Source organism: Mercenaria mercenaria, chromosome 13 (genome assembly GCF_021730395.1).
Source record: "Mercenaria mercenaria strain notata chromosome 13, MADL_Memer_1, whole genome shotgun sequence".
Lineage (NCBI taxonomy): Eukaryota > Metazoa > Mollusca > Bivalvia > Venerida > Veneridae > Mercenaria > Mercenaria mercenaria.
The window spans coordinates 9,423,807-9,449,521 of NC_069373.1; the positions used below are offsets into that span (position 1 = coordinate 9,423,807).

At 35.3% G+C, this 25,715-nt stretch overlaps 1 protein-coding gene across 1 annotated transcript; it reads left to right on the forward strand.

Annotated features, from left to right (window-relative positions):
* Positions 1-436: 436 nt before the first annotated feature.
* On the forward strand, positions 437-6,191 carry LOC123528902 (PI-PLC X domain-containing protein 3-like). The gene is made up of 2 exons (XM_045308973.2): positions 437-2,534; positions 3,718-6,191. Exons 1-2 carry the CDS (start codon positions 2,447-2,449, stop codon positions 4,593-4,595), a joined length of 966 nt encoding a protein of 321 aa, XP_045164908.2. The 5' UTR covers positions 437-2,446; the 3' UTR covers positions 4,596-6,191.
* The last annotated feature ends 19,524 nt before the right edge of the window (positions 6,192-25,715 follow it).

Sequence of the window (25,715 nt, forward strand, 5' to 3'; positions counted from 1 at the left end):
TCAAGGGCTTTAAATAGTACGCAGGATATACACCGCACATACACCGATAGTACGTTTGTAGTACACTTTTGACATGCAAATGAGCTCTGCCGCGTACTACTTGCTGTGTACATGCTGTGGACTACATAGTACACAGGATGTACGCTGGAGGAATTTAGTATGCGGGAAATAGTACGCAGCATGTAAGCGGCACATACACTTTTCACATGCAAATGAGCCTGTGGTGTACTACCCCTGCAGCGTACATGCTGTGTACTCCTGCGGCGTACATGCTGTGTACTCCTGGCCAGAGTCCTGCGGCGTACATGCTGTGTACTCCTGCTGCATACATGCTGTGTACTCTTGTGGCAAAACTGCTGTGATAATGTAAATTCCTTACCCCACCAACTTTCATATGCAAATGCTGATCATTTGGACAGAAAAAAACAGAAAAAAGATAAGTGACATGCATCAATAAGTATTTACCCTTACCAAAATAATGTAGATTGATGTTATCAAATAAATTAGTATGCTTTTCTTCATCAACTTTTCAATGAAATAAAACAATTTTTGTAGCATGTAATTTGGTAAACATTTGAAGAAAATGGCGTAACTGCATCAAGGGGAAACAACTTTAATGCAACTAAATATAAGTGTTATGATTTATTATAGACGATGTGTGCGTAGTATGTATTTATTTTGATTAAAATCCATCTGAGAACAATCTAGGACTGAAATTATATAAGCATTTATACACTTTTACGTCCGTAAAAAGAAGCACACCAAAAAATTTTGGATTGATTTTTTCCTCTGGGGCGAGCGCAATTAGCCAAAAACGTTCTGAAAATATACGAGCGGCAAATCCGATGAACAACTTTTTAATTTGGTGAGGCCTTAATGAGTTAACATAATGAGCATTTAAGCCTTTATAAAACATGATAGAATGGTGTTTTGCTTAAGAGTATTCAAATAACAGTGAGAGCTATTCATTCTTCTCATTCGGGCGCTGTTGAGGCATTATCTTGGTAATTATTTCATGTATTACAAAATGTAATGCAACGAAGTTCAAATAAGGCTTTTCAATTATCCAAGTTAGAAAGCTCCAGGATTAATTCAAAATGAAAAAGAATATATTTTTACACTGCATGCAAGGTGCAGCTCAGAAATCACTAAGATGTAAGCTTCACAAATGAACATTGCAAATAGTTTGGCAAATTTTCATTGTTCAGAATGCCGGTAATCTGAACTATTCTATGCTGTTAAGATAAAAGTTACTCGGAAATCCAGTTCTTGCTTCCAAAAAAAAAAAAATGTACAAATCCTTCCTGCATCAAGTGTACTTCAGACTTTTTAAAGTATAAACACCAAAAGAAAATGAACAAGTCCCTCCCGCGTATATGAAGTTTACTTCAGACTTTAACTTATAAAAAAAAACTAAGTATAAATGCCAAAAGAAATTGTACAAGTCTTTCCCGCGTATATGAAGTGTACTGCACAAATTTCAAAGTATCTGCGGTGTACATGCAGTGTACTATTTTCTTGTACAAGTCCCTCCTGCATACATGCAGTGTACTCCTTAAATTTTCAGAGTCTGTGCTGCGTACTTGAAGTGTACTAGTGACCTCCTGCGTACATGCTGTGTACTCGTTGAAATAGTACGCGGCATGTACGCGGCATGCGGTGTATGTAAAATGTTCTCCTCTGGCGTACTACTGTGTTCGCGGCATATACACTGCAAATACGCAGCATGTACGCCACAGAGGCTTGCCTCTGTAAGGGATATGTTGTCTCCCTTCACAAAATCACTTGTTCAGTGAAGTTCTGCACTATTAATGTAACACTTCAATCTGTGTAGTTGGACGAGTTAAAAGTTTTCGTAGACTTTCGAATAAATATGATATAATTTTGTACACTGAAAAACCCCATCATAGCAAAAAGATGACGCGATCCCCTCCCCCACACACACAAAAAGAAAAAGAAAAACTGAACGGAAGGAAACAAATGTAGGCTCTTGTCTCACTTATTAACCACGAAAGGGTGAACATTTTAGCACTTTGCGGTACTTTTAACGAATGACTACGGGAATCTATTGCGGTTTACATCCTGGTTGGACAATATTTCCAGTTTAATTAAATAAGTTCTAAGTATTTCCGAAGGCGTACTTGAAGCTTTCGTCCGTGGTTTAACCTACTTTTCGCAATTGTGTAGTGGCTTTTCTTAACAAAACATCTGAAATAGTACTTCTTTCTAGGATTTAAATAAGATGTGCAAAAATGCTGCTTTCAGATATGATTTTCAGCTATCCTATCAAAATCTGACTTAGGGTATATGTGTCTCCACTGACATGATTGATGTGCTGCAAATATCTTATCATGATTCATGGGGTCATTCTATAAATGAACGTTAGATATGGTAGTGTATCCAGTATAAAAGTGGAATAATTAGGTACTAGTTGTTTAAAATTAAAATGGAATCGATCACGAAATACAGTCGTTGGATGTCACATTTACCGCAGTGGGTAACAAATGTACCGATCAGCTGTTTAGCCATACCAGGTAAGTCTCGTTATTTATTACTGGTTACATATTTTGTAATTTATTACTAATTATATATTCAATATAAACATGTATTTACTAATTTCCTTACACATTATATATGTTATTAGAAGTGTTCATGATAGATGACAGATTTTAAAATGTGATGTATACATACACAATTTTTTATGCTTGATTCCTTCTATCAAAAACTGATATTTTACATACATGGGTGTCAACATTGTATGACTCAAAAAATGCTAAATGTAATAATATTTTAAGTAAGCGAAGGACTAGCACAAAAATAAATTCAGACATTGCAGTCTCGACAATACGCGCTTGTCCGCTCCGTGATGATAATGAATACAAAGTTTCATTTGAATTAGATTGAAACTGGAAATATTGTCAGAGTAAATAAGGTACACATTTAGTTGTAGTTTCGCTAAGAGTATAAATCATGAAAAACATCAACAGGCGCAACAACATGCGCGTGTCCAGTTTAATAACGTACTAGTTAGTATACAAAGTTCCATTTGAATTGGATTGCAATTGAAGGAGAAAATGAGTACACAATGTAAAACTGTACTAACGGTTGTAGCATTATGAAGTGCAAAAACTGTACGTAGTTGTAGCATTATGAAGTGCAAAAAAAAAAGAGAATACGGCTCAAAAAAATAATAACTGAATGTCCACTTTATGTTCTAGCAGAAAGAGAAATTGAGTACACAAGGTACAGATGTAATTGTGATATTGTTAAGTCAAAAAAGTAGCATAACTCGAGAGAGAAAATGGGACATGAAAGTCCTGTCCGCTTTATGTTGAAGATTAATTTGTAGGAGAAGTTGGGTACCCTTTCCTCACAATAAAATTCTCTAGATATATATTTTAAAATCGAACACATTTTAACTCTTTAAAGCTAGGGATCCGGTGCCGTACCATGGAATTGTACTATCGATAAAAAAGTTGATGCTCTTGAAATCTATATGCACTAAAAGAGCGTAAAATTTAGAGGAAAAAATGTACTTGACTTATCGTACTTGAGATTGGCAAAATATCTCGAGTTTTTAACACGACTTTTGGAGATGAAGCTACTAATACGGTCGCATGCAAATGACTTATCTATAACCTTTCTTATGTCAAGATTATTCTGGTATATCTTTTTTAATTTAATGGATTATTAAACAAAAGTTTTCTGTTTTGATAGGGTCTCACAATTCCGGCACCAGTGACCTTGACCCTGCATTGGGCACTGCCATGGACCTAACGCCCAGTGAACAGAGGCTGGGAAACTCGTGTTGTGATCAAAGAGTTATACACAGATGGACAAAGACACAGAATTTGAGTATTAGCGAGCAGCTGCATGCAGGGGTACGATACTTTGACTTTAGAGTGGCGGTACACCCGGACACAATGGAGTTTAGATTCGTGCATGGATTATATGGCGGTCTTGTGCCCCTGGCTTTACGGGATATAAACACATTTCTTAATCAAAATCCATACGAAGTAGTCGTTTTAGATTTCAATCATTTCTACAACATGAACCAGACTGCACACCACATGCTTCTAGCGGAGGTACGAAATATTTTTGGCCATAAAAGTGTACCTCCGCCCTTCTCTACCCCAAACTATAAGATGTGGGGTACAAGCCTCAGAGCCTTGTGGCAGACACCATACAGGGTTATAACTATATACCAGGATGATAATATTGTTCAGTATCCAGGAATATGGGCTGCAAGTACAATAAAATCTCCTTGGGCAAACACGGGTGACCTTGCAGCTCTTATCAGGTTCCTTGAAGCGAATTACTCGAATAAACTCAGGTACAAAAATGACTGTCTATACGCGTGGCAAGGTATACTCACTCCGAGTCATAAACACATTGCCCTTAACCTCGGTTTGAGTCTAGAAGAAAACATGGCTTCCAAAGCAACACGTGAGTTTGTCAAATGGTTGAAAAGCGGGAAAGTTCCAGGTCCGCAAGGAATAAATATATGTATCGCCGATTTTATTGAGAAACATGACTTTATACAGACAGTGGTAGGGCTAAATCAGACCATTACGGAAATACCGACAACATTTTGAAAAATTGTTTATTCAAAGTGCAATATAAATCATTTCCTTGTTGTGTATTCATGTTAACGTTAGAATTAAGACCGCGGACACATAAAGATCACTATCTTATTGAATGAAAGCTAATAGATATTACTGATTTTCTAAGCATGGTCTTTACATTCAAATTTGTGCAAAACAGCATCAGTGACCTCTAAGGACTACTAGTTTCATATGGAAATGAATCATTTCTGTTTATTTTAACTTGTGGATAAATAAGAGGAAATATGACTATTTTAAGAGCATCCATTTAACAGTGAAGAATTTCAGTAATATATCTTGTAGCATGTAAATGTAGTACAAGTTACTTTAAAAGATGATGGACACTAACCTAAGGGAGTAAAAGCATGAATGGGTCAGTTGGGAAGTTATTTGATAAGAACTTTGAAACAGTGCTTGAACACTTGAACTGCTGATTAAACTCGTGAGATTATTCCGCGGACATATAACCTCATTGTGTATTTGTAACGTTGAAACACGGTTTTTCTATATTATTTCTTAAATAAAATAATGCATAAATTCCTTTCAAGAAATTTTACAACATTAAGAAACGTTACCTCAGATATTTAAGTTTTGGCTTTTTAGCTAAAATAAAATTATTTTTTGTTCTCAATGATGATAATTTGGTGTACACAAAATTTGATATACCGGTATTTAAATGTAAAGTGTATATCCAAAAATGACAAATTACATAAAAATGTTAAATTGGTGTGTGTGTGTGTGTGTGTGTGTGTGTGTGTGTGTGTGTGTGTGTGTGTTCGAGTTTAACGTCTTTTTCAACGATTTTTCAGTCATATAAACGACGGTGTCTACTTGTAGCAGTGAGCACAATGCCCAACTTTATAGTCTGCCTCACTGGAATATCACGCCGTAGATACATGACACGATACCTAGTCTGTGTTCAGACCTTATGTTTTGTTCGCAGGAGATAACTCCTGAGGCAATACAAATTTCGTATCATTATGTCCCTTTTATTCTCAAAACATACGGTCTGTGCAGATCTGGTTTGAGCATCTCCTGAATCCTGGAGATTGACCTTTATCTAAGGTCAAGCTATTACAGCTGAAAATAATCATGTTACATGACCTGGTGGTTCTGGGATATTTATTGCCATTCACACATGTTTATAAACGACCCATTGACCTGTAGATTACAGTGAGCACTTTGGTAAAAATTATTGAACTAGAAAGAATACCTAATGAATAATTGATATATAGTGGATTAATGCTGTTGTTTAACTTTTTATATATTATGATTGTATTCTGTGTTTAAATTTAAATGATTTTTTTAAAAAGATGTTGCACAGATGAAAATGCTTCATATAATAATTCATGTCTTAATTGCTAAAATAAGGAAATGCTGATTGTAATCTACAATGGATAAGAATACCCGGCAATAGGAGTTTTAAGAACAGAACTAACACCTTCCTACAAAACAAAAATCATGTATAATGTGGGAAGAAGTGAAACTGCTCCCAAGAGACAAAAAGAAACTGACAACAGTTGGCAACCAAAACAATGATTTATGTGTTTTATGAAACAACTGAAAAATATATCTGCCTATCACTGATCTGTTTCAATTCATTATTCTAAAATAAATTTTTTTATTTTGAAATAAATAAGCGTGATCTGTAAATAGTTTAAAATTGCTTTGAATTTCTCTTTCTTGGTTTTCATTGACTTATTATGTACTAATAATTCTGTATTATGTTTTGGTAAACATCCCTTTTAACAGTTAATGGTACTGTTCTAATTGAAAGATGGACAAGTTCATTGAACATGCTTGGCATCCGCGTAAAATATGACAGTATATACCGCTGTGTCAAAAGTGTAAATACGTCACAAACCAGCACTAAATGATATTCGTTCCTAAAAAAATATTTTTTTATATATATTGTTGTGGGCTTACTTTGCAAATGCATGGCTTTGAGGCTGTGTTTTGTGGTGCTGTGCTTCCAAGAAATCTACCCTTACCTATTATCTTTTATAAATCATTGCTAAAACGTAATATAAATGAACATGGCGTATCTGACGTGTTCTAACCAACATACAAACTATCCAAATCTAATAGAACATAAAAAAACAGAAATAACAGAAAAATCTGAAGTCTAACTGGATTTAGAACGCATATCACGTCAAACTGTGTATTTCAAGCCATTCCATTTCATTTCAAACCAGTTTGTGGTTCCCATATCTTGCCATCCAAATTAATTGCCTTATTTTTTCAGTTCATTTAGAGATACTCATCTTTAAGATATGTAAGTGCTTTTTGCATTGTTTTAAAGAAAAGAAAGTAATATTCAAATCACTGAACTTAGCGCAAATATCGGTTAAAAACCAATAATTACCGGTATGTTGTTAGTACCAGGTAGATAAATGGTTTATAGCGGTGGAAGAACAATTCATTAGATAATAGTTTGTACTGTTTTTCAAGGAATTTGTTTAATTTTTCAATGTTTCTTTTTAAGAGTTTTACTTCAGTTTAGACCACAATTACTGTATGTGCTTGTGAACATGTAGAAAATATTATAAGTCTTCTTATAAAACAATGCATTGGATAAGGGGTTTCACATTCTGAGTACATTTTCATATGTTTTTATTGAAAAGGGGAAAATCTGGGTGAACTTGCCAATTTCACAATATATACACTACTCATTTGGCAGATGTGAAATAAGTACATGCACTTGTTAAAGGACGTGGCTTAAAGAAGCTGCATAAAAATTTTGGGTATTTGATCTTTTCAAGGAAAAATAAGTTTTCTAATACCACTTGCATTTGGTCTCCATTAAATGTTCATTAACATTAAGTCACTGTTAAATTTTGATTGGAAGATAGGTGCATTTCCTTTCCGGTGGTGATCAAATATTCATGCATTAAGGCTTTCATTGCCGGACAGTTACATATTGTGTGTGTTTTTGTTTAACAGAACATTGACAGGAAAATGTGTCATTTGATGATTTTCCAGCCTTTCTGGTACTAGAGGAAGAATCCAGGCGCCCGTCAGGCACGTAGGAAGCATTTTTAGAGTGGGGGCGGGAAGGCGGCACACATTTTGAAAGTCAGCCGACCTATAACAAACCCAGTTCCATGAAATGTTAAACAACGTTTTTTAAAAAAATATTGTGGTTGTTAAAACATTAAAAACAACTACAAAACTGCAGGGCACAGCTAAAATTGACTCGTTGTCAAAAGATTGCTAAGAGAATTAACTTAATTGGTCAAATTATTGGGAGGCCCCCCCCCCACCCGTTCTTACGGCCATACCCCTCCATGCATGGTACAAGAGGAAAACATCAGGTGCCCCTCCATACATGGTACTAGAGAAAGACCTCAGGTGCCCCTCCATGCATGATACCAGAGGAAGACACCAGGTGCCCCTCCATGCATGGTACCAGAGGAAGACCCCAGGTGCCTCTCCAGGCATGGTATTAAAGGAAGCCCAGGTGCCCTTCCATGCATGGTACTAAAGGAAGACTCCAGGTGCCCCACCATGCATGGTACTAAAGGAAGACCCCAGGTGCCCCTCCATACATGGTTCTAAAGGAAGATCCCAGGTGCCCCTCCATGCATTGTTTCAAGCACAACCATCCAACTAGATGGCTTCCTCACCCGAAAGTTCTGCACCACAAGCAAGGTTTTCAACCCACAGGGGTGAGTTTAAACTCGAAACTCACTTTTCTAACTCGAAACTCACTCGAAATTCACTTTTTTAACTCAAAACTCACTGCTCAAAAAACAAAGAAATCCTCAAATTTATTCGAGCTATAGGTAGTTCGAACCAACTGAATTTCAAATATAATTAGGTAAGCTTTCTACAGAAACATGATGTACTACATATCTTACTTAGCAATTGACTAAAGAAAGTATGCAGATGCTATGAATTACAGTTTTATGCTTATTCAAAAAAAAATCCCATTAATTGTATACCGTATGAAGATAGAGGTTTTATAAGGACCATAGGTCAAGAGTATAGCAGGCCGAGTTCAGTGCAAATGAAGTTGAATGTACCATAAACCTTTATACCATGCACTCAACGCTTTTTATCCATAAAACCTTTTTATATATACTACAAGACGGATATAACAGTCAAAAACATGTTTTTACTGTGTTTTTTTGCCCCTAAAAACTAACCAAATCTGGGAGGTTAAGATGTTTACTAACTAGAAAATTTTAATACAATATTCAAAAACACAACATAAAATGCATATAAATTATAGTATATTGCACATACTTCTTCAACTTAAAAAAATCAAGAAAAACGAACATCATTAATTACGTTGTAAAACTTCTAATCCCTTCTCTATAGCTGAATCCATTGTTAAAATATTCATTCTGCCTATGACTTCTTTTCTTATTATGCACTGTGCTATTAGATAAGACTTACTGGTATCAATAGTATAAATAGTTTATACACATTTATTTAATTTATAACCAATAAGAAGACTGTTATAATAATTAATATGATTTCATTTAGGAATTATTGTTTTTACATAATTATGATTGAAGACAAAGGGCAATTCTGACCTTTTTAATTTTTTGGTGTATAATCAAAACTAGCCAGATTAAAATGAAAGACAAAATTAAACATCAGCTCATGTGCTTACCGCCTGTTAACTAAATGCCGATTAAGATCTCTATCCGTAGGAGAAATATATTGCAGTGTGCCATATTGTGTGATTGGTCAGCTAACGGTTTATCATCAGATATCGGTCACAAGCTCTGACCAGAGTTTACCAGACTAGATAATCAGAGCCAAGACTGATGAAGTCAAAATATATAAAAGAATTATTTTTTCTAAAAAAAAAGATTATCTAGTCGGTAGCCAGACTACACGATACCCAACCCAGTCACATTATACTGACACTGGGATGACCAGTCCTAGCACTGCTGAGCACCAAGCGAGGAAGCTTCTAGTACCATTTTTTACGTCTTTTGTATGACGCGGTCGGGGACCGAACCAAAGACCTCCTGCAGTCGAAGTGGATGCTCTACCACTAGGCTACAGAGGCGGTTAAGTTAAATTGGTATCACATATGTATCACACATGTGTAACAACATAGATAGACTGTTTTATATTTATTTCAATTAATCATTTTGAAAGTGCTTCTTACGCTTTACTCATTTTGAAGCATTTCTCTGACTGTTCTAGAGTGCATTGCTGCAAATAGTGTAACACAAAAAGTTACTGTCATCAAAATTAATGTAATTACAACATTTTAAGGTAGTGGATAGGTAATGACTCTGCCATTTCTGTGTAATTATGTATATGTAAGTCATTTGACATTCCTGGACACAACTGTAGCTAAACTAGATCATTACTTTCCATGAAAAAAATGAAAATGGTGAAAAAGCATATGGGAAACACGTAATTTGACAATTTTCGTTACAGGTCCACTACATTAAACAAACTACAAGGTGTTTTAATAATTGCTGTAAACAAGTTCAGCGGGTAACTTCAGATATTCACATTAATTTACAACTTAAAACTGTTTACACAACTTGAAAATTTAAGATTTTGTTGGGGCCTCTCATTTATAATTCTGTCAACAATTATCACCTGAATTGAGTGCAATTCGTATTTTAACTCATCTTTAGGTCAAGATTGAACTCGAGTTTTAATTTGCTTAACCGTACTTATTTAGCTAAAATACAGACAAGGCAGTGAGTGGGTTTTCCCTGTAATCGATACAAAATAAGAAATAGAAAAGAAACAAGAGGGTCATTGACCCTAAAGCGCTCACCTGTGTACAAGGCTTCAAGTGTGTTTGTGTAAGTACACAGTTCGGTTTCTTCTATTTTAGCCTATACTATATACATGTCACACACACTTTTGAACCTAGGGCAGTAATTTGAACAATTATGGTAGACATTACAAATCTGATATCACACATCAAATATCAAGGCTCTAGCTATCATTGACTCAGAGAAGAAAAGTGACTACACCCACTGGCAGCCATGTTTTTTGATGAATCGGAAAAATTTGAACAATCTTGGTAAAGGGTCACACAAGAACCATTCATGCAAAATTATTTTAAAATCGGGCCAGCAGTTTCACGCAAAAAGTTTCCACTATATACATAAAGGGAAAAGTGTCCACGCCCTCTGGCGGCCATGTTTTTTGATGAATCAAAATAATTTGAACAGTCTTGGAAGAGGGTCACACAAGGACCATTTGTGTAAAATTATTTTAAAATCAGGCCAACAGTTTCACACAGGAAGATTTTTAAAGTTTCAACTATATACATAAAGGGAAAAGTGACCCATACATGTGGTAAGTTCAGAATTCCAAAACTGGAGGTTTGCTATTTTTCAGCTGGAGTTGGGCTCTCAAAACTGGAGTTTTTTATTGACATAAATTTAGCACGTGAACACAGAACTTTGAGACAACATTCAAAATTTTATGTTATTTTCTATTCTACTTTTAACCTCAAAAACCTAAAAGGATAATATATATTGTATTTTTAACAACTTTAATTTTAACACATTAATTTTCAGGTTTAGGCCTAACTGGTAGACATTCAAATGAATTACAAATTCAAGGTACATACCAAAGAGCTATAAAAATAAATTGTATTTTTAGTTCTTTGTACATACCCAGTGAAATTTAGAGAATTTATTTTTCAAGATTTTCTTTCTAGGTGGCTGACTCTTAATAGTCGTTGCAAAAATAGAATAAACTTTTTTACACTCCACTTAGCTAGAAGGTTTTCACCACAATAACAACTGTATTGTCCAAAAAGTAGTGTTTGTGTTCGGGTGAAAAAATCTGGTAGCGAAAATATATGACATTTGATTTAATGGTAAAAAACTATCTGTGAACAAGGTTTTGGTACTTTATTCAATAAATGTTGATCTATAAATGTGTTTTTCAAGACTTTTTAAAGTTTCCTCTATGTACATATATGGAAAAGTGACCACGCCCTTTTGAGGCCATGTTTTTTGACGAATCAAAATAATTTGAACAATCTTGGTACTGGTTGGGAACTATTTTTCGGACAGGACCAGTTTCCGGACACATGTAATATCCGCTTTATTTTGTTGTTATTCGTGTAACTGTTTCATCTAGATCATTTAGATATTTGTTCTTCATGTCTACAACAAATCACTATTTCATAAGGCTGTATAATGTTTGGGTTTTTGATGATAACTCGCCTGCGTTTACAAAACAACTTTCTGACTTAACGGGGCATGAAGATAGCATTGCGCATGCGCAGTAGTTCACACATGCCGAGGTATCAAGTGGGGAAGAAATAATCAAACTACATAATGATTGTCTGCTGATAACATGTTCTACTTTTAATTTCACGCTAAAAGTTACGTAAGATGCAGGGCTGTCGATTTTTGCACTAATTTTATTCTATGTCTATTGGAATTATCAAGAATTCGTATAAGACGAAATTCGAGTTTTTTTTATAGTCAACCTCGGTTTGCTTTCGTAGCTGCTATTGAACGTCGGGTTACATGTATGTTTCATGTGCAATTTTGAAAAGATAAATGATAAAGAAATGTGTAGAAATAGTTTAATTACTTATTTTGATAACAAGTTAGCAACAAAACACCGTCAAAATATTTGTCCGGATACTGGTGTACCTGACGGGAAAAATAACTTATTTCAGTGACCCCATTTGAGGCCCCATGGAACCCATATTTTACGTCACAATGCGATGCTGATTACAACATCATATATGGAAGGAGCTGTGTGGGCTTCATTTATGTAAAATATTTTTTTAGGGAATAATGGAGCCGAAATATGACAAGAGCTGTCGGATGACAGCGCGCTCGACTATTCGAAGAATTGATTGAAGAATGGGGTCAAAATATTTCCATAGATTTTCAGACTAAACAAAAAAATGGATTAAACAAAAAATGTTCCTGTATTTGTGGATTTCGATTAGTCTTGCACTAAATGGCAATGTGTGACCATGATGGCAAATATGTTAAGTTATATGTTAGGCAAAACATGGACTTATATGAAAAATTTAACTAATTTCTAAGTCCAAAAAGGGCCATAATTCAGTCAAAATAGTTGACAGAGTTATGTACTCTTGCCTACAGATGGAAATCATGTTGATAAACTAGTGTTAAAAGTTTCAAAGCCACAGTTCAAACAGTTTTGACAAAACGCTGACTTGTAAGAAAAACTGAACAAATTTCAAAGTCCAAAAAGGGCCATAATTCAGTCAAAATAATTGTCAGAGTTATGTACTCTTGCCTACAGATGGAAATCATAATGATAAACAAGTGTTTAAAGTTTAAAAGCCATATGTCAAATAGTCTTGACAAAACATGGACATTTACAAAACAGAACCAATTTCCAAGTTCAAAAAGGGCCATAATTCAGCCAAAAAAGAAGAGAGAGTTACGTACTCTTGCCTATTGATAGAGACTATTATACTGAACAAGATATAAAAGTTTCAAAGCCATATGTCAAACACTTTACACAAAATATAAACTGGTACGAAAAACTTAACCTAGATTTCTAAGTCAAAAGGGGCCATAATTCAGTCAAAATGCTTGATGGAGTTATGTACTCTTGCCTACAACTGGACATTGTGATGGTAAACAAGTGTTAAAAGTTTCAAAGCTTTATCTCAAAAGACTTTGTCAAAATGTGGACTGGTACGAAAAACTTAACCGAGATTTCTAAGTCAAAAAGGGGCCATAATTCAACCAAAATGCTTGATGGAGTTATGTACTCTTGCCTACAACTGAACATGGTGATGGTAAACAAGTGTTGAAAGTTTCAAAGCTTTATCTCAAAAGACTTTGTCAAAATATGAACTGGTACGAAAAACTTAACCAAGATTTCTAAGTCAAAAGGGGCCATAATTCAGTCAAAATGCTTGACAGAGTTATGTACTCTTGCCTATAACTGGACATGGTGATGGTAAACAAGTGTTGAAAGTTCCAAAGCTTTACCTCAAAAGACTTTGTCAAAATGTGGACTGGTACGAAAAACTTAACCAGGGTGTGACGCCGACGCCGACGCCGTGGTGAGTAGGATAGCTCTACTTATTCTTCGAATAGTCGAGCTAAAAATGTGTCCGGAAAATGGTTCCCAACCAGTAGAGGGTAGCATAAGGACCATTTGTGTGAAATTATTTCAAAATTGGACCATCGGTTTAGGAGGAGATGTCGTTTGAAGTTTTTTCTATTTTTAGCTCTGGCAGCCCCTATATGCAACCAAGCGGAACTGTTTGAACAACTTTGGTAGAGGCCCACCCAAGGAACATCATGGCCAAGTTTCAACAAAATCCATTCAGTGGTTAAGAAGGAGATGTCGTTTAAAGTAAAAGGCCTAACTATAGTAAAGGAACCAGCATGGGAGCCATCAGCGTAATGGCTGCCAGGCTTTTGAACACTAATTTTTCACTTGGCATGGCATTAGAGGTCTAAATTTAAGCTAGTTTCTGTTTAAATGTCATTGTGGATGTATTTTTGAGAATTTGGTAGGGAAAATGGGAGAGGAGGATGTATTTGGTGAAGTGAAACTCAATTTTAGTACGAGTAGGACTTCCAGGTCACAGCAACTTCGTGCTCAGGTGAGCTAACAAGAGCTGTCCGTAAGACAGCGCGCTCGACTTTTCTCAGTGCTTGACTCTGAATTAGAGCTTTGCCAGATAAAAAAAATCCAAGTTAAAATGGGACATAACTCTGTCAAAAATCAAATCAGTGTTATGGGAATTGTGTCTCTTGGTGTAGACTTTGATAGTAAATAACTATTTTGCGTTTGAAGTCAAAAGCTTTAATAGTAACAGAGATTTGACTTTATCAAAAATTTTAACAAAAAATTCTAAGTTTAAAAGGGACATAATTTTGTCAAAATTATAATCAGAGTTATGGGAATTGTGTCTCCTGGTGTAGACTTTGATGGTAAACAAGTATTTAAAGTTTCAAGTCAAAAGGTTTGACAGTGACTGAGATATTTGACTTTATAAAAAACTTTAACCAAACATTCTAAGTTAAACAAGAGGACCATGATGGTCCTGAATCGCTCACCTATCCCCACATGACCCAGTGTTGAACTGAGTATGACGTCGTTATTTCTATTATTTGACAAAGTGACCTAGTTTTTCAGCACATGTGACCTAGATATCATCAAGATAAAAAATTCTGACCAATTTTCATGAAGATCCATTGAAAAATATGGCCTCTAGAGAGGTCACAAGGTTTTTCTATTATTTGACCTAATGACCTAGTTTTTGAAGGCACGTGACCCACTTTTAAACTTGACCTAGATATCATCAAGGTGAACATTCTCACCAATTTTCATGAAGATCTCGTGAAAAATATGGCCTCTAGAAAGGTCACAAGGTTTTTCTATTTTTCTACCTACTGACCTAGTTTTTGACGGCACATGACCCAGTTACGAACCTGACCTAGATATCATCAAGCTGAACAGTCTCACCAATTTTCATGAAGATCTCATGAAAAATATGGCCTCTAGAGAGGTCACAAGGTTTTTCTATTTTTAGACCTACTGACCTAGTTTTTGACCCCACGTGACCCAGTTTCGAACCTGACCTAGATATCATCAAGATGAACCTTCTGACCAATATTCATGAAGATCTCATGAAAAATATGGCCTCTAGATAGGTCACCAGGTTTTTCTATTTTTAGATCTACTGACCTAGTTTTTAACCCCACGTGACCCAGTTTCGAACTTGATCTAGATATCATCAAGGTAAACATTCTGACCAATTTTCATGAAGATCCATTGAAAAATATGGCCTCTAGAGAGGTCACAAGGTTTTTCTATTTTTCTACCTACTGACCTAGTTTTTGACGGCACATGACCCAGTTTCAAACTTGACCTACATATCATCAAGGTGAACATTCTGACCAATTTTCATGAAGATCCATTGAGAAATATGGCCTCTAGAGAGGTCACAAGGTTTTTCTATTTTTAGACCTACTGACCTAGTTTTTGATCCCACATGACCCAGTATCGAACTTGACCTAGATATCATCAAGGTGAACATTCTGACCAATATTCATGAAGATCTCATGAAAAATATGGCCTCTAGAGAGGTCACAAGGTTTTTCTATTTTTAGATCTACTGACCTAGTTTTTACCCCCACGTGACCCAGTTTCGAACTTGACCTAGATATCATCAAGCTGAACATTCTGACCAATTTTCATGAAGATCCATTGAGAAATATGGCCTCTAGAGAGGTCACAAGGTTTCTCTATTTTTAGTCCTAATGACCTACTTTTTGACCCCACGTGACCCAGTCTCGAACTTGACCATGATATTATCAAGGTGAACATTCTGACCAATATTCATGAAGATCTCATGAAAAATATGGCCTCTAGAGAGGTCACAAGGTTTTTCTATTTTTAGACCTACTGACCTAGTTTTTGACGGCACGTGACCCAGTTTCGAACTTGACCTAGATATCATCAAGGTGAACTTCTGACCAATATTCATGAAGATCTCATGAAAAATATGGCCTCTAGAGAGGTCACAAGGTTTTTCTATTTTTAGACCTACTGACCTAGTTTTTCACCCCACGTGACCCAGTTTCGAACTTGACCTAGATATCATCAAGGTGAACATCCTGACCAATTTTCATGAAGATCTTGTGAAATATATGGCCTCTAGAGAGGTCACAAGGTTTTTCTATTTTTAGACCTACTGACCTAGTTTTTGACGGCACGTGACCCAGTTTCGAACTTGACCTAGATATCATCAAGGTGAACATTCTGACCAATTTTCATAAAGATCCCATGAAAAATGTGACCTCTAGAGTGGTCACAAGCAAAAGTTTACGGACGGACGGACGCACGCACGCACGGACGACGACGGACGCCGCGCGATCACAAAAGCTCACCTTGTCACTTTGTGACAGGTGAGCTAAAAAGGGTATAATTCTGTCAAAATTCAAATCACAGTTATGGGAACTGTGTCTCCTGGTGTAGATTTTGATAGTAAATTACTATTTTGAGTTTCAAGTCAAAAGCTTTAATAGTAACAGAGATATTTGACTTTATCAAAAATTTTAACAAAAAATTCTAAGTTAAAAAGGGGCATAATTCTGTCAAAATTCAAATCAGAGTTATGGGGATTGTTTCTCCTGGTGTAGACTTTGATGGTAAATAAGTATTTTAAGTTTCAAGTCAATAGCTTTGATAGTAACAGAGATATTCGACTTTATCAAAAACTTTAACCAAAAATTCAAAGTTAACAAGAGGACCATTATGGTCCTGAATCGCTCACCTGTCCCCACATGACCCAGTTTTGAGTATGATGTCACTCTTTCTATTATCTGACATAGTGACCTAGTTTTTGAGCTCATGTGACCCAGTTTTGAACCTGACCTAGATATCATCAAGATAAAAATTCTGACCAATTTTCATGAAGATCCATTGAAAAATATGGCCTCTAGAGAGGTCACAAGGTTTTTCTATTATCTGACCTAATGACCTAGTTTTTGAAGGCACGTGACCCAGTTTGGAACTTGACCTAGGCATCATCTAGATGAACATTCTCACCAATTTTCATGAAGATCTCATGAAAAACATGGCCTCTAGAGAGGTCACAAGGTTTTTCTATTTTTTGGCCTGCTTACCTAGTTTTTTACAGCACGTGACCCAGTTTTGAACTTGACCTAGATATCATCAAGGTGAACATTCTCACCAATTTTCATGAAGATCCATTGAAAAATATGGCCTCTAGAGCGGTCACAAGGTTTTTCTATTTTTAGACCTGACCTAGTTTTTAACCGCACATGACCCAGTTTCGAACTTGACATAGATGTCATCAAAGTGAACATTCTGACCAATTTTCATGAAGATCCATTGACAAATATGGCCTCTAGAGAGATCACAAGGTTTTTCTATTTTTAGATCTACTGACCTTGTTTTTGACCGCACATGACCCAGTCTCAAACTTGACCTAAATATCATCAAGATGAATATTCAGACCAACTTTCATACAGATCCAATGAAAAATATGGCCTCTAGAGAGGTCACAAGGTTTTTCTATTATTGACCTACTGACCTAGTTTTTGACCGCACGTGACCCAGTTTCAAACTTGACCTAGATTTTATCAAGGTAAACATTCTGACCAATTTTCTTGAAGATCCATTGAAAAATATGGCCTCTAGGGAAGTCACAAGGTTTTTCTATTTTTAGACCTACTGACCTAGTTTTTGACCGCACGTGACCCTGTTTCGAACTTGACCTAGATATCATCAAGATAAACATTCTGACCAACTTTCATAAAGATCCCATAAAAAATGTGACCTCTAGAGTGGTCACAAGCAAAAGTTTATGCACGCACGCACGGACGGACGACACATGATCACAAAAGCTCACCTTGTCACTTTGTGACTGGTGAGCTAAAAAGGGGCATAATTCTGTCAAAATTCAAATCAGAGTTATGGGGATTGTTTCTCCTGGTGTAGATTTTGATAGTAAATAACTATTTTAACTTTCAAGTCGATAGCTTTGATAGTAACAGATATTTGACTTTATCAAAAATTTTAACCAACAGCAATGCCAAAGCCTGGGCGAGTACAACAGCTCTACTTTTTCTTCGAAAAGTCGAGCTAAAAACTGAATCTAGAAGAGTAGTGGGTATAGAAGACAGTACAGGTATCTAGAAATAAATATAAAACTGAAATAAAACAATCAAATCCTTTATTCAAGCAGATTATTTAGAAATGTGGCCCCCAAAACAAGGAAAATTCTAAAAGATAAAACCTAATAACTGAGGTAAATGACATGAACTAAAAAGTCAAAAAGGAGTAAAATAAAACTCAAATGTAATTATGTAACTAAACAAGCTATGGTAAATTAAACTCAATACTGTAGTTAAATATGTTTCAAGCTAAAACTTATAACCTTTAGACAAAATCCTAACTGACTTATTATTTTTATCCCGTAAGTCAACAAATACCATTTGTAGTCCTCACTTGGATGAGATATGAGCCACACCATGAGAAAACCAACATAGTGGCTTTGCTACCAGCATGGATCCAGACCAGCCTGCGCATCCAGGCTGTTCACTTTCAAAGCCTACTGCAATTAGAGAAACCTTTAGCAAACAGCATGGATCCTGACCAGACTGTGCGGATGCGCAGGCTGGTCTGGATCCATGCTGGTCGCAAAGCCAATATGTTGGTTTTCTCATGGCACAGCTCATATTACTATAAAAATTTCAAAGATGTCCTTAAACTTACAACTTCTAAATATATATATATATAAAAAAAGAGTCCCTACTTTGTTTAAATTATAATTCTATCATATCACAAAAGCAAACTTCACTTAATATGGCACACAAAAACAAATATCTCATCTTCAATCCCATTATGTGTAACTGTGGAAATAATTTGTGGAGGATATTTAACAAAAAAACATTATTTTGTACAAGAAAAATCTTCAAAAAGCTGTGTAAAATTCTTAGCTATATAAATATATCTAGGGATTAAGCCAAGATCAAGAAAAATTTAACACAATTATATGAAAGATAAGCACAACATTCTGCTTTACCTATGGAAATAAAAACTACAGTACAGTATATACAAATACGTGTATTTTTTTTATACAAGAGCACTGCCTTGCGGGTGCAGACGCTCATCTGATTTTTTTGTCTCTGTATAATAGAAATATTGTCCAACCCATGATTTTCTAAGTCCAAAAGGGGCCATAGTTCTTGAATAAAAGCAATGTAGAGTTATGGTACTTGCTGTGCAGAGTCAGCTTTTAATGACAAATAACTGCTTTAAGTTTTAAAGCAATAGCTTTGACCATTCAGGAGAAAAGTTGACTAAAATGCAAAACTTAACCAAGAAATCTGATATTTTCTAAGTCCAAAAGGGGCCATAATGCTTGCAAAAAGCAGGATGGAGTTATGTTTCTTGCTGTACAGAGTCAGCTTTTAATGGTGAACAAGTGCTGAAAGTTTTAAAGCAATAGCTTTGATAGTTTAGGAGAAAAAACTGACCTAAACACAAAACTTAACTAAGAAATCTGATTTTCTAAGTCCAAAAGGGGCTATAATTCTTGCAAAAAGCAGGATGGAATAACTCATCATTTTTTTTCAAAACATCAGATGAGCAAAACAAGAGGGCCAAGATGGCCCTAGGTCGCTCACCTGAGAAACACACCATAACAGTGTAAACATGTTTGACCTAATGATTTCATGGAAAAAATATTCCGACCAATTATCATTAAAATTGGAGCAAAAAATCTTGAGTATAAACAAGCATTTTCTTTGATCTGACCTAATGACCTAGTTTTTGATCCCAGATGACCCATATTCAAACTTAACCTAGAGTTCATCAAGGCTATCATTCTGACCAAATTTCAAGATCAATTGAAAAATACAGCCTCTATCGCATACAGAAGGTTTTTCTTTGATTTGACCTAGTGACCTAGTTTTTGACCCCAGACTACCCATATTCGAACTTGACCTAGATTTCATCAAGGCAACCATTCTGAACAAATATTATGAAATCCAGTGTAAAATGCAGCCCCTATTGCATACACAAGTTTTTTTCCATTATTTAGCCTAGTGACCTAGTTTTTAAACCAAGCTTATCCATATTCAAACTTGACCCAAATTTCATCAAGGCTATCATTCTGACAAAATTTCATGAAGATCAGTTGAAAAATACAGCCTCTATCACATACACAAGGTGTTTCTTTGATTTGACCTAGTGACCTATTTTTTGACCCCAGATGACCCATAATCAAACTCAACGTAGATTTTATCAAGGCAATCATTTTGACCAAATTTCATGAAGATCAGTTGAAAAATACAGCCTCTATAGCGTACACAAGTTTTTTCTTTGATTTGACCTAGTGACCTACTTTTTGATCCAAGATGACCCATATTCAAATTTGACCTAGATTTCATCAAGGCTATTATTCAGACTTAATTTCATGAAGATTTATTGAAAAATACAGCTTCTATTGCATACACAAAGTTTTTCTTTGATTTGACCTAGTGACCTAAATTTTGACCCCAGATGAACCATATTCAAACTTGATTAATATTTCATCAATGTAATCATTCTGACCAAATTTCATGAAGATCAATTGAAAAATACAGCATCTATCGCATACACAAGGTTTTTCTTTGATTTGACCTAGTGACCTACTTTTTGATCCAAAATGACCCATTTTCAAACTTGGCCTAGATTTCATTAAGGTTATTATTTTGACTTAATTTCGGGAAGATCAATTGAAAAATACAGCCTCTATCGCATATACAAACTTTTTCTTTGATTTGACCTAGTGTCCTAGTTTTTGATCCCAGATTACCCATTTTCGAACTCGACCTAGATTTTATCAAGGTTATCATTCTGACCAAAATTCATGAAGATTAATTGAAAAATACAGCCTCTATCGCATACACAAGGTTTTTCTTTCATTTGACCTAGTGACCTAGTTTTTGATCCCAGATGACCCATTTTCAAACTCGGCCTAGATTTCATCAAGGTTATCATTCTGACCAAAATTCATGAAGATTAATTGAAAAATACAGCCTCTATCGCATACACAAGGTTTTTCTTTGATTTGACCTAGTGACCTAGTTTTTGACCCTAGATGATCCATTTTCGAAATCGGCCTAGATTTCATCAAGGTAATCATTCTGACCAAATATCATGAAGATCAGTCGAAAAATACAGCCTCTATCGCATACACAAGCCAAATGTTGACAGACGACAGACAGACAGACGACGGACATCGAGCGATCAGAAAAACTTACCTGAGCATTGCTCAGGTGAGCTAAAAAGAAGAAGTGTGAATAAGGGCTGGTTAGTTCATGTAAGTTTTAGTACCATAAACTTATCTATTCAGTTCTACACTGACAGTATGCCGCTACCAAATATTTAACAACATCAGTCAATGATGGTGAAATAAACAAACTGTACACAACTCTTCCTTAATCCACATCCTGTGTGACTTTCAACTTAACAAATTATCTTAACACAGTTCATAAATAAAATGTAAGTTATACTTAAAGTATGCTTACTTAAAGTATGCTGCATCTAAAAATATCAATACATTAACTATTTTGATGTATATACAAACAATATATATAAATAAGCATTGTAACTGACAGCTGGTGGTAAATAATAAACAACATACCGGTAGCTGCTAAAAAACAAAGAATCGGGAGAAATTAACATATCCTGTATAAAAATGTTATCAAACATAGTACATGTAAAAATACATTCCATTTTCCATCAAGGTTATATAAAGGAGTGCAGCTTATATTTTAAAGATTTAATCAACTTGTACTTAAAGACTAACAATCAATATGCTTGGTTACTCAATTACTTTATAAAATGTGTCTCTTACTATGCAACTACATTTTAGATCTACTTTTCAAACTGATACAGATACTCTTTTAGAACTTTAAAGTTTTCAACTTTGTGCATTTTCAATAGAAACCTGTTACCTGACTTTAACTACAGACGATCATTAGCCTGTACATTGATATTATAATCAAAACTGTATGAAAATTTACTCTATATACACCAGGAAATATATTTGCTAGGTGTAACTGTGCATCAATACAATCATAGGTTATATATTGACCTTCCACCTGTTTGGCAAAGGAGGAAAACCCCAGGAGCTCCTCTGGTAATATTTCATACACAAACCGGCATCACGGTAGAATCATCAATTTTCTGTAAGGCTTCCTTAAATAAAAAAATTCTATAAAATGAACTAACCACTTTCCCGATCACCAGGTAGTAAAATTCATAAAACAATAAATATAAAATGTTATAGAAAACTATTGCCATTTGATTTTACATTTATTTTCTTACTGTAATATAAGTAAAACATAGGTATACCTTTAAAATCAACCATTATAGTCCATCTGAACAGAAATAATCCAATTTATTTTATATAATCTCAGTTTAAATATAACCTTTAGTATATTCCAAGTAAGTATGCATGCTTGTTTAAAAAAAAAAACAAGAGCAGTCCGTAAGACAGCGCGCACGGCATTTCTCAGTGCTTGACTCTGAATTAGAGCTTTGTCAGTAAAAAAATTCCAAGTTAAAAAGGGACATAACTCTGTCAAAATTATAATCAGAGTTATGGAAATTGTGTCTCCTGGTGTAGACTTTGATAGTAAATAACTATTTAGAGTTTCAAGTCAAAAAGCTTTAATAGTAACAGAAATATTTGACTTTTAACAAAACATTCTAAGTTAAAAAGGGGCATAATTCTGTCAAAATTCAAATCAAGAGTTATGGGGATTGTTTCTCCTGGTGTAGACTGTGATGGTAAATAAGTATTTTAAGTTTCAAGTCAAAAGCTTTGATAGTAACAGAGATATTTGACTTTATCGAAATCTTTAACCAAAAATACTAAGTTAAAAAGTGGCATAATTCTGTCAAAATTCAAATTAGCGTTATGGGAATTGTGTCTCCTGGTGTAGACTTTGATTGTAAACAACTAATTTGAGTTTAAGTAAAAAGCTTTAATAGTAACAGAGATATTTGACTTTATCAATTTTTTTTTTAAAATTCTGAAGTTAAAAAGGGGCAGAATTTTGTCAAAATTCAAATCAGAGTTATGGGGATTGTTTCTCCTGGTGTAGACATAGATGGTAAATAGTTCTGTCAAAATTCAAAGCAGAGTTATGGGGATTGTTTCTCCTGGTGTAGACTTTAAGTTTCATAAGTTTCAAGTCAATAGCTTTGATAGTAACAGAGATATTTGACTTTATCAAAAACTTTAACCAACGGCGAAAAGTCGAGCTAAAAATGGAAAGGTTATATGAGATTCTATTTAGCAGTTCAGTTGATTTTAGTTTTAAAACAATATTTACATAAACCAATACCAACAACACTTTTTATCTGCAGACTAATCTCAGTTATCAATGGTCATATACTGTGTACTCAATTACAATTATACATTTTACAAATAATCACCAACAAAAATAACACAACAATAATTGTGCAGAACAACTAACAGAAATAACATATTATTTCAGTAACAATTAACAAAACGCATAAAGACAGATTTTACCTTCTGTGTACTGTCAATGACAGGATTAACATTCTGTGCACAGTGACAGAATTTACACTCTGTGCACAGCCAAGGACAGAATCTATATTCTGTGTACAGTCAAGGACAGAATTTACCATCTGTGTACAGTCAAGGACAGAATTTACAATCTGTGTACAGTCAAGGACAGAATTTACATTCTGTGCACAGTCAAGGACAGAATTTACAATCTGTGCACAGTCAAGGACAGAATTTACATTCTGTGTAGACAATGACAATTTTTACATTCATGTACAGTCAATGACAGAATTACCATTCTATACATAATCAGAGACAGATTCTATATTCTGTGCACAATCATGAACTGACTTTACATTTTGCTGACAATCACTGCCAGAATTTACATTTTCACGCATAATGACAGAATTTACACATTCAGTACACAATAATCTGCATACTTTACATTTTGTTAACAATCACTGATGGACTCTACACGTTCAGAGCATACACTCTCATGAAATTTACATATAAAATATTAAACATAATGTACCCTATCATTAACAACAAGAGCTCGTCGAACACAAAATGCCCCCCTTGATGCATTCAGTAATTGCACAAGGAACAGAAACTATCTGCTCACTGTAAACAAAAGTTCTACTGACCTTTGACCTATTGACCTCAAAATCAACAGGGGTTATCTGCTGGTCATGATCAACCTCCCTATTAAGTTTCGTGACCCTAGGCCAAAGTGTTCTCAAGGTATCGCCCGGAAAGGGTTTAACTGTTCTGGGTTAATGTGACCTTGACCTTTGGCCTACTGACCTCAAAATCTATAGGGGTCATCTACTGGTCATGACCAACCTCCCTATCAAGTTTTTGATCCTAGGGTCAAGCGTTCTCAAGTAATTGTCTGGAAACGGTTTAAATGTTCCGGGTCACTGTTACCTTGACCTTTGACCTACTGATCTCATAATCAATAAGGGTCATGATGAACCTCTCTATCATCTTTCATGACCCTTGGTCCAAGCATTCTCAAGTTATGGTCCAGAAACAGTTTAACTGTTCCTTACCAATGTGACCTTGAACTTTGACCTAAAGACCTGAAAATCAATAGGGGTCTGACCAATCCCCATATCAATTTTCCTGAGCCTAGGCCCAAGCGTTCTTAAGTTATCGCCTACAAACAGTTTAACTGTTCCTGGTCACTGTGACCTTGACCTTTGACCTACTGACCTCAAAATCAATAGGGGTCATCTGCTGGTGATGACCAACCTCCCTATCAACTTTCACGATCCTAGGCCCAAGCAATCTTGAGTTATCATCCGGAAATCATTTAACTGTTCCAGGTCACTGTGACCTTGATCTTTGACACACAGATTTCAAAATCAATAGGGGTCATCTGCTGGTGATGACCAACCTTCCTATCAACTTTAATGTCCTAGGCCTAAGCGTTCTTGAGTTATCATCCGGAAACGGATTGGTCTACATACAGACCGACCGACCAACATCTGCAAAACAATATACCCCTCCTTCTCCGAAGGGGGGCATAATAAAATAGTGTAAAGCACGTTTTGTGCAATACACTAATGTTTGCATAGACTGTATAATTGCTATCATAAAGAGTTTCCCATTAAAAGAACACAATATGTTAAAAACAATTCTTGCATAAAAACTACTTTTTTCAATGGATTCGCCCATGTACAAACGGGAGAAAAATCGTGTGCAAACAAGGCAATTCACGTGCTGTTAATACATGATTTTTATTTTTGAAATGCTTTGCCAGGGCCGTATGTATGTATTTCTGCGCAGACTGATATTTGGCATCTGCATCTGGTTTCTTCCATAATAACTTCTTCTTGTAGCATTATAGATACAATGTAATCCATAGTATTTTAGCTGTATCAATTTCCAACCCCAAACCTACTGCCCCCCCATCAATGTACGCTCTAGCTTCTCTTAGAGTCTACTCCCTTTACAAAGCGTCTGTTCAGTTATTGTAAATAACTGTGAATAAATAAGTATCGCGTGTAACTTGTGCTATTGTCCATATTTAGGTATTATATTAATGATTTTTGTTAGTATTCGTCGGTTTGTTTTTACCTGATTGTTCG

Coding starts and splice junctions, on each gene's coding strand:
- LOC123528902 (XM_045308973.2), top strand. CDS start 2,447: ATGGAATCGATCACGAAATACAGTCGTTGGATGTCACATTTACCGCAG. Junction 2,535..3,717: donor CAGCTGTTTAGCCATACCAG/GTAAGTCTCGTT, acceptor CTGTTTTGATAG/GGTCTCACAATTCCGGCACC.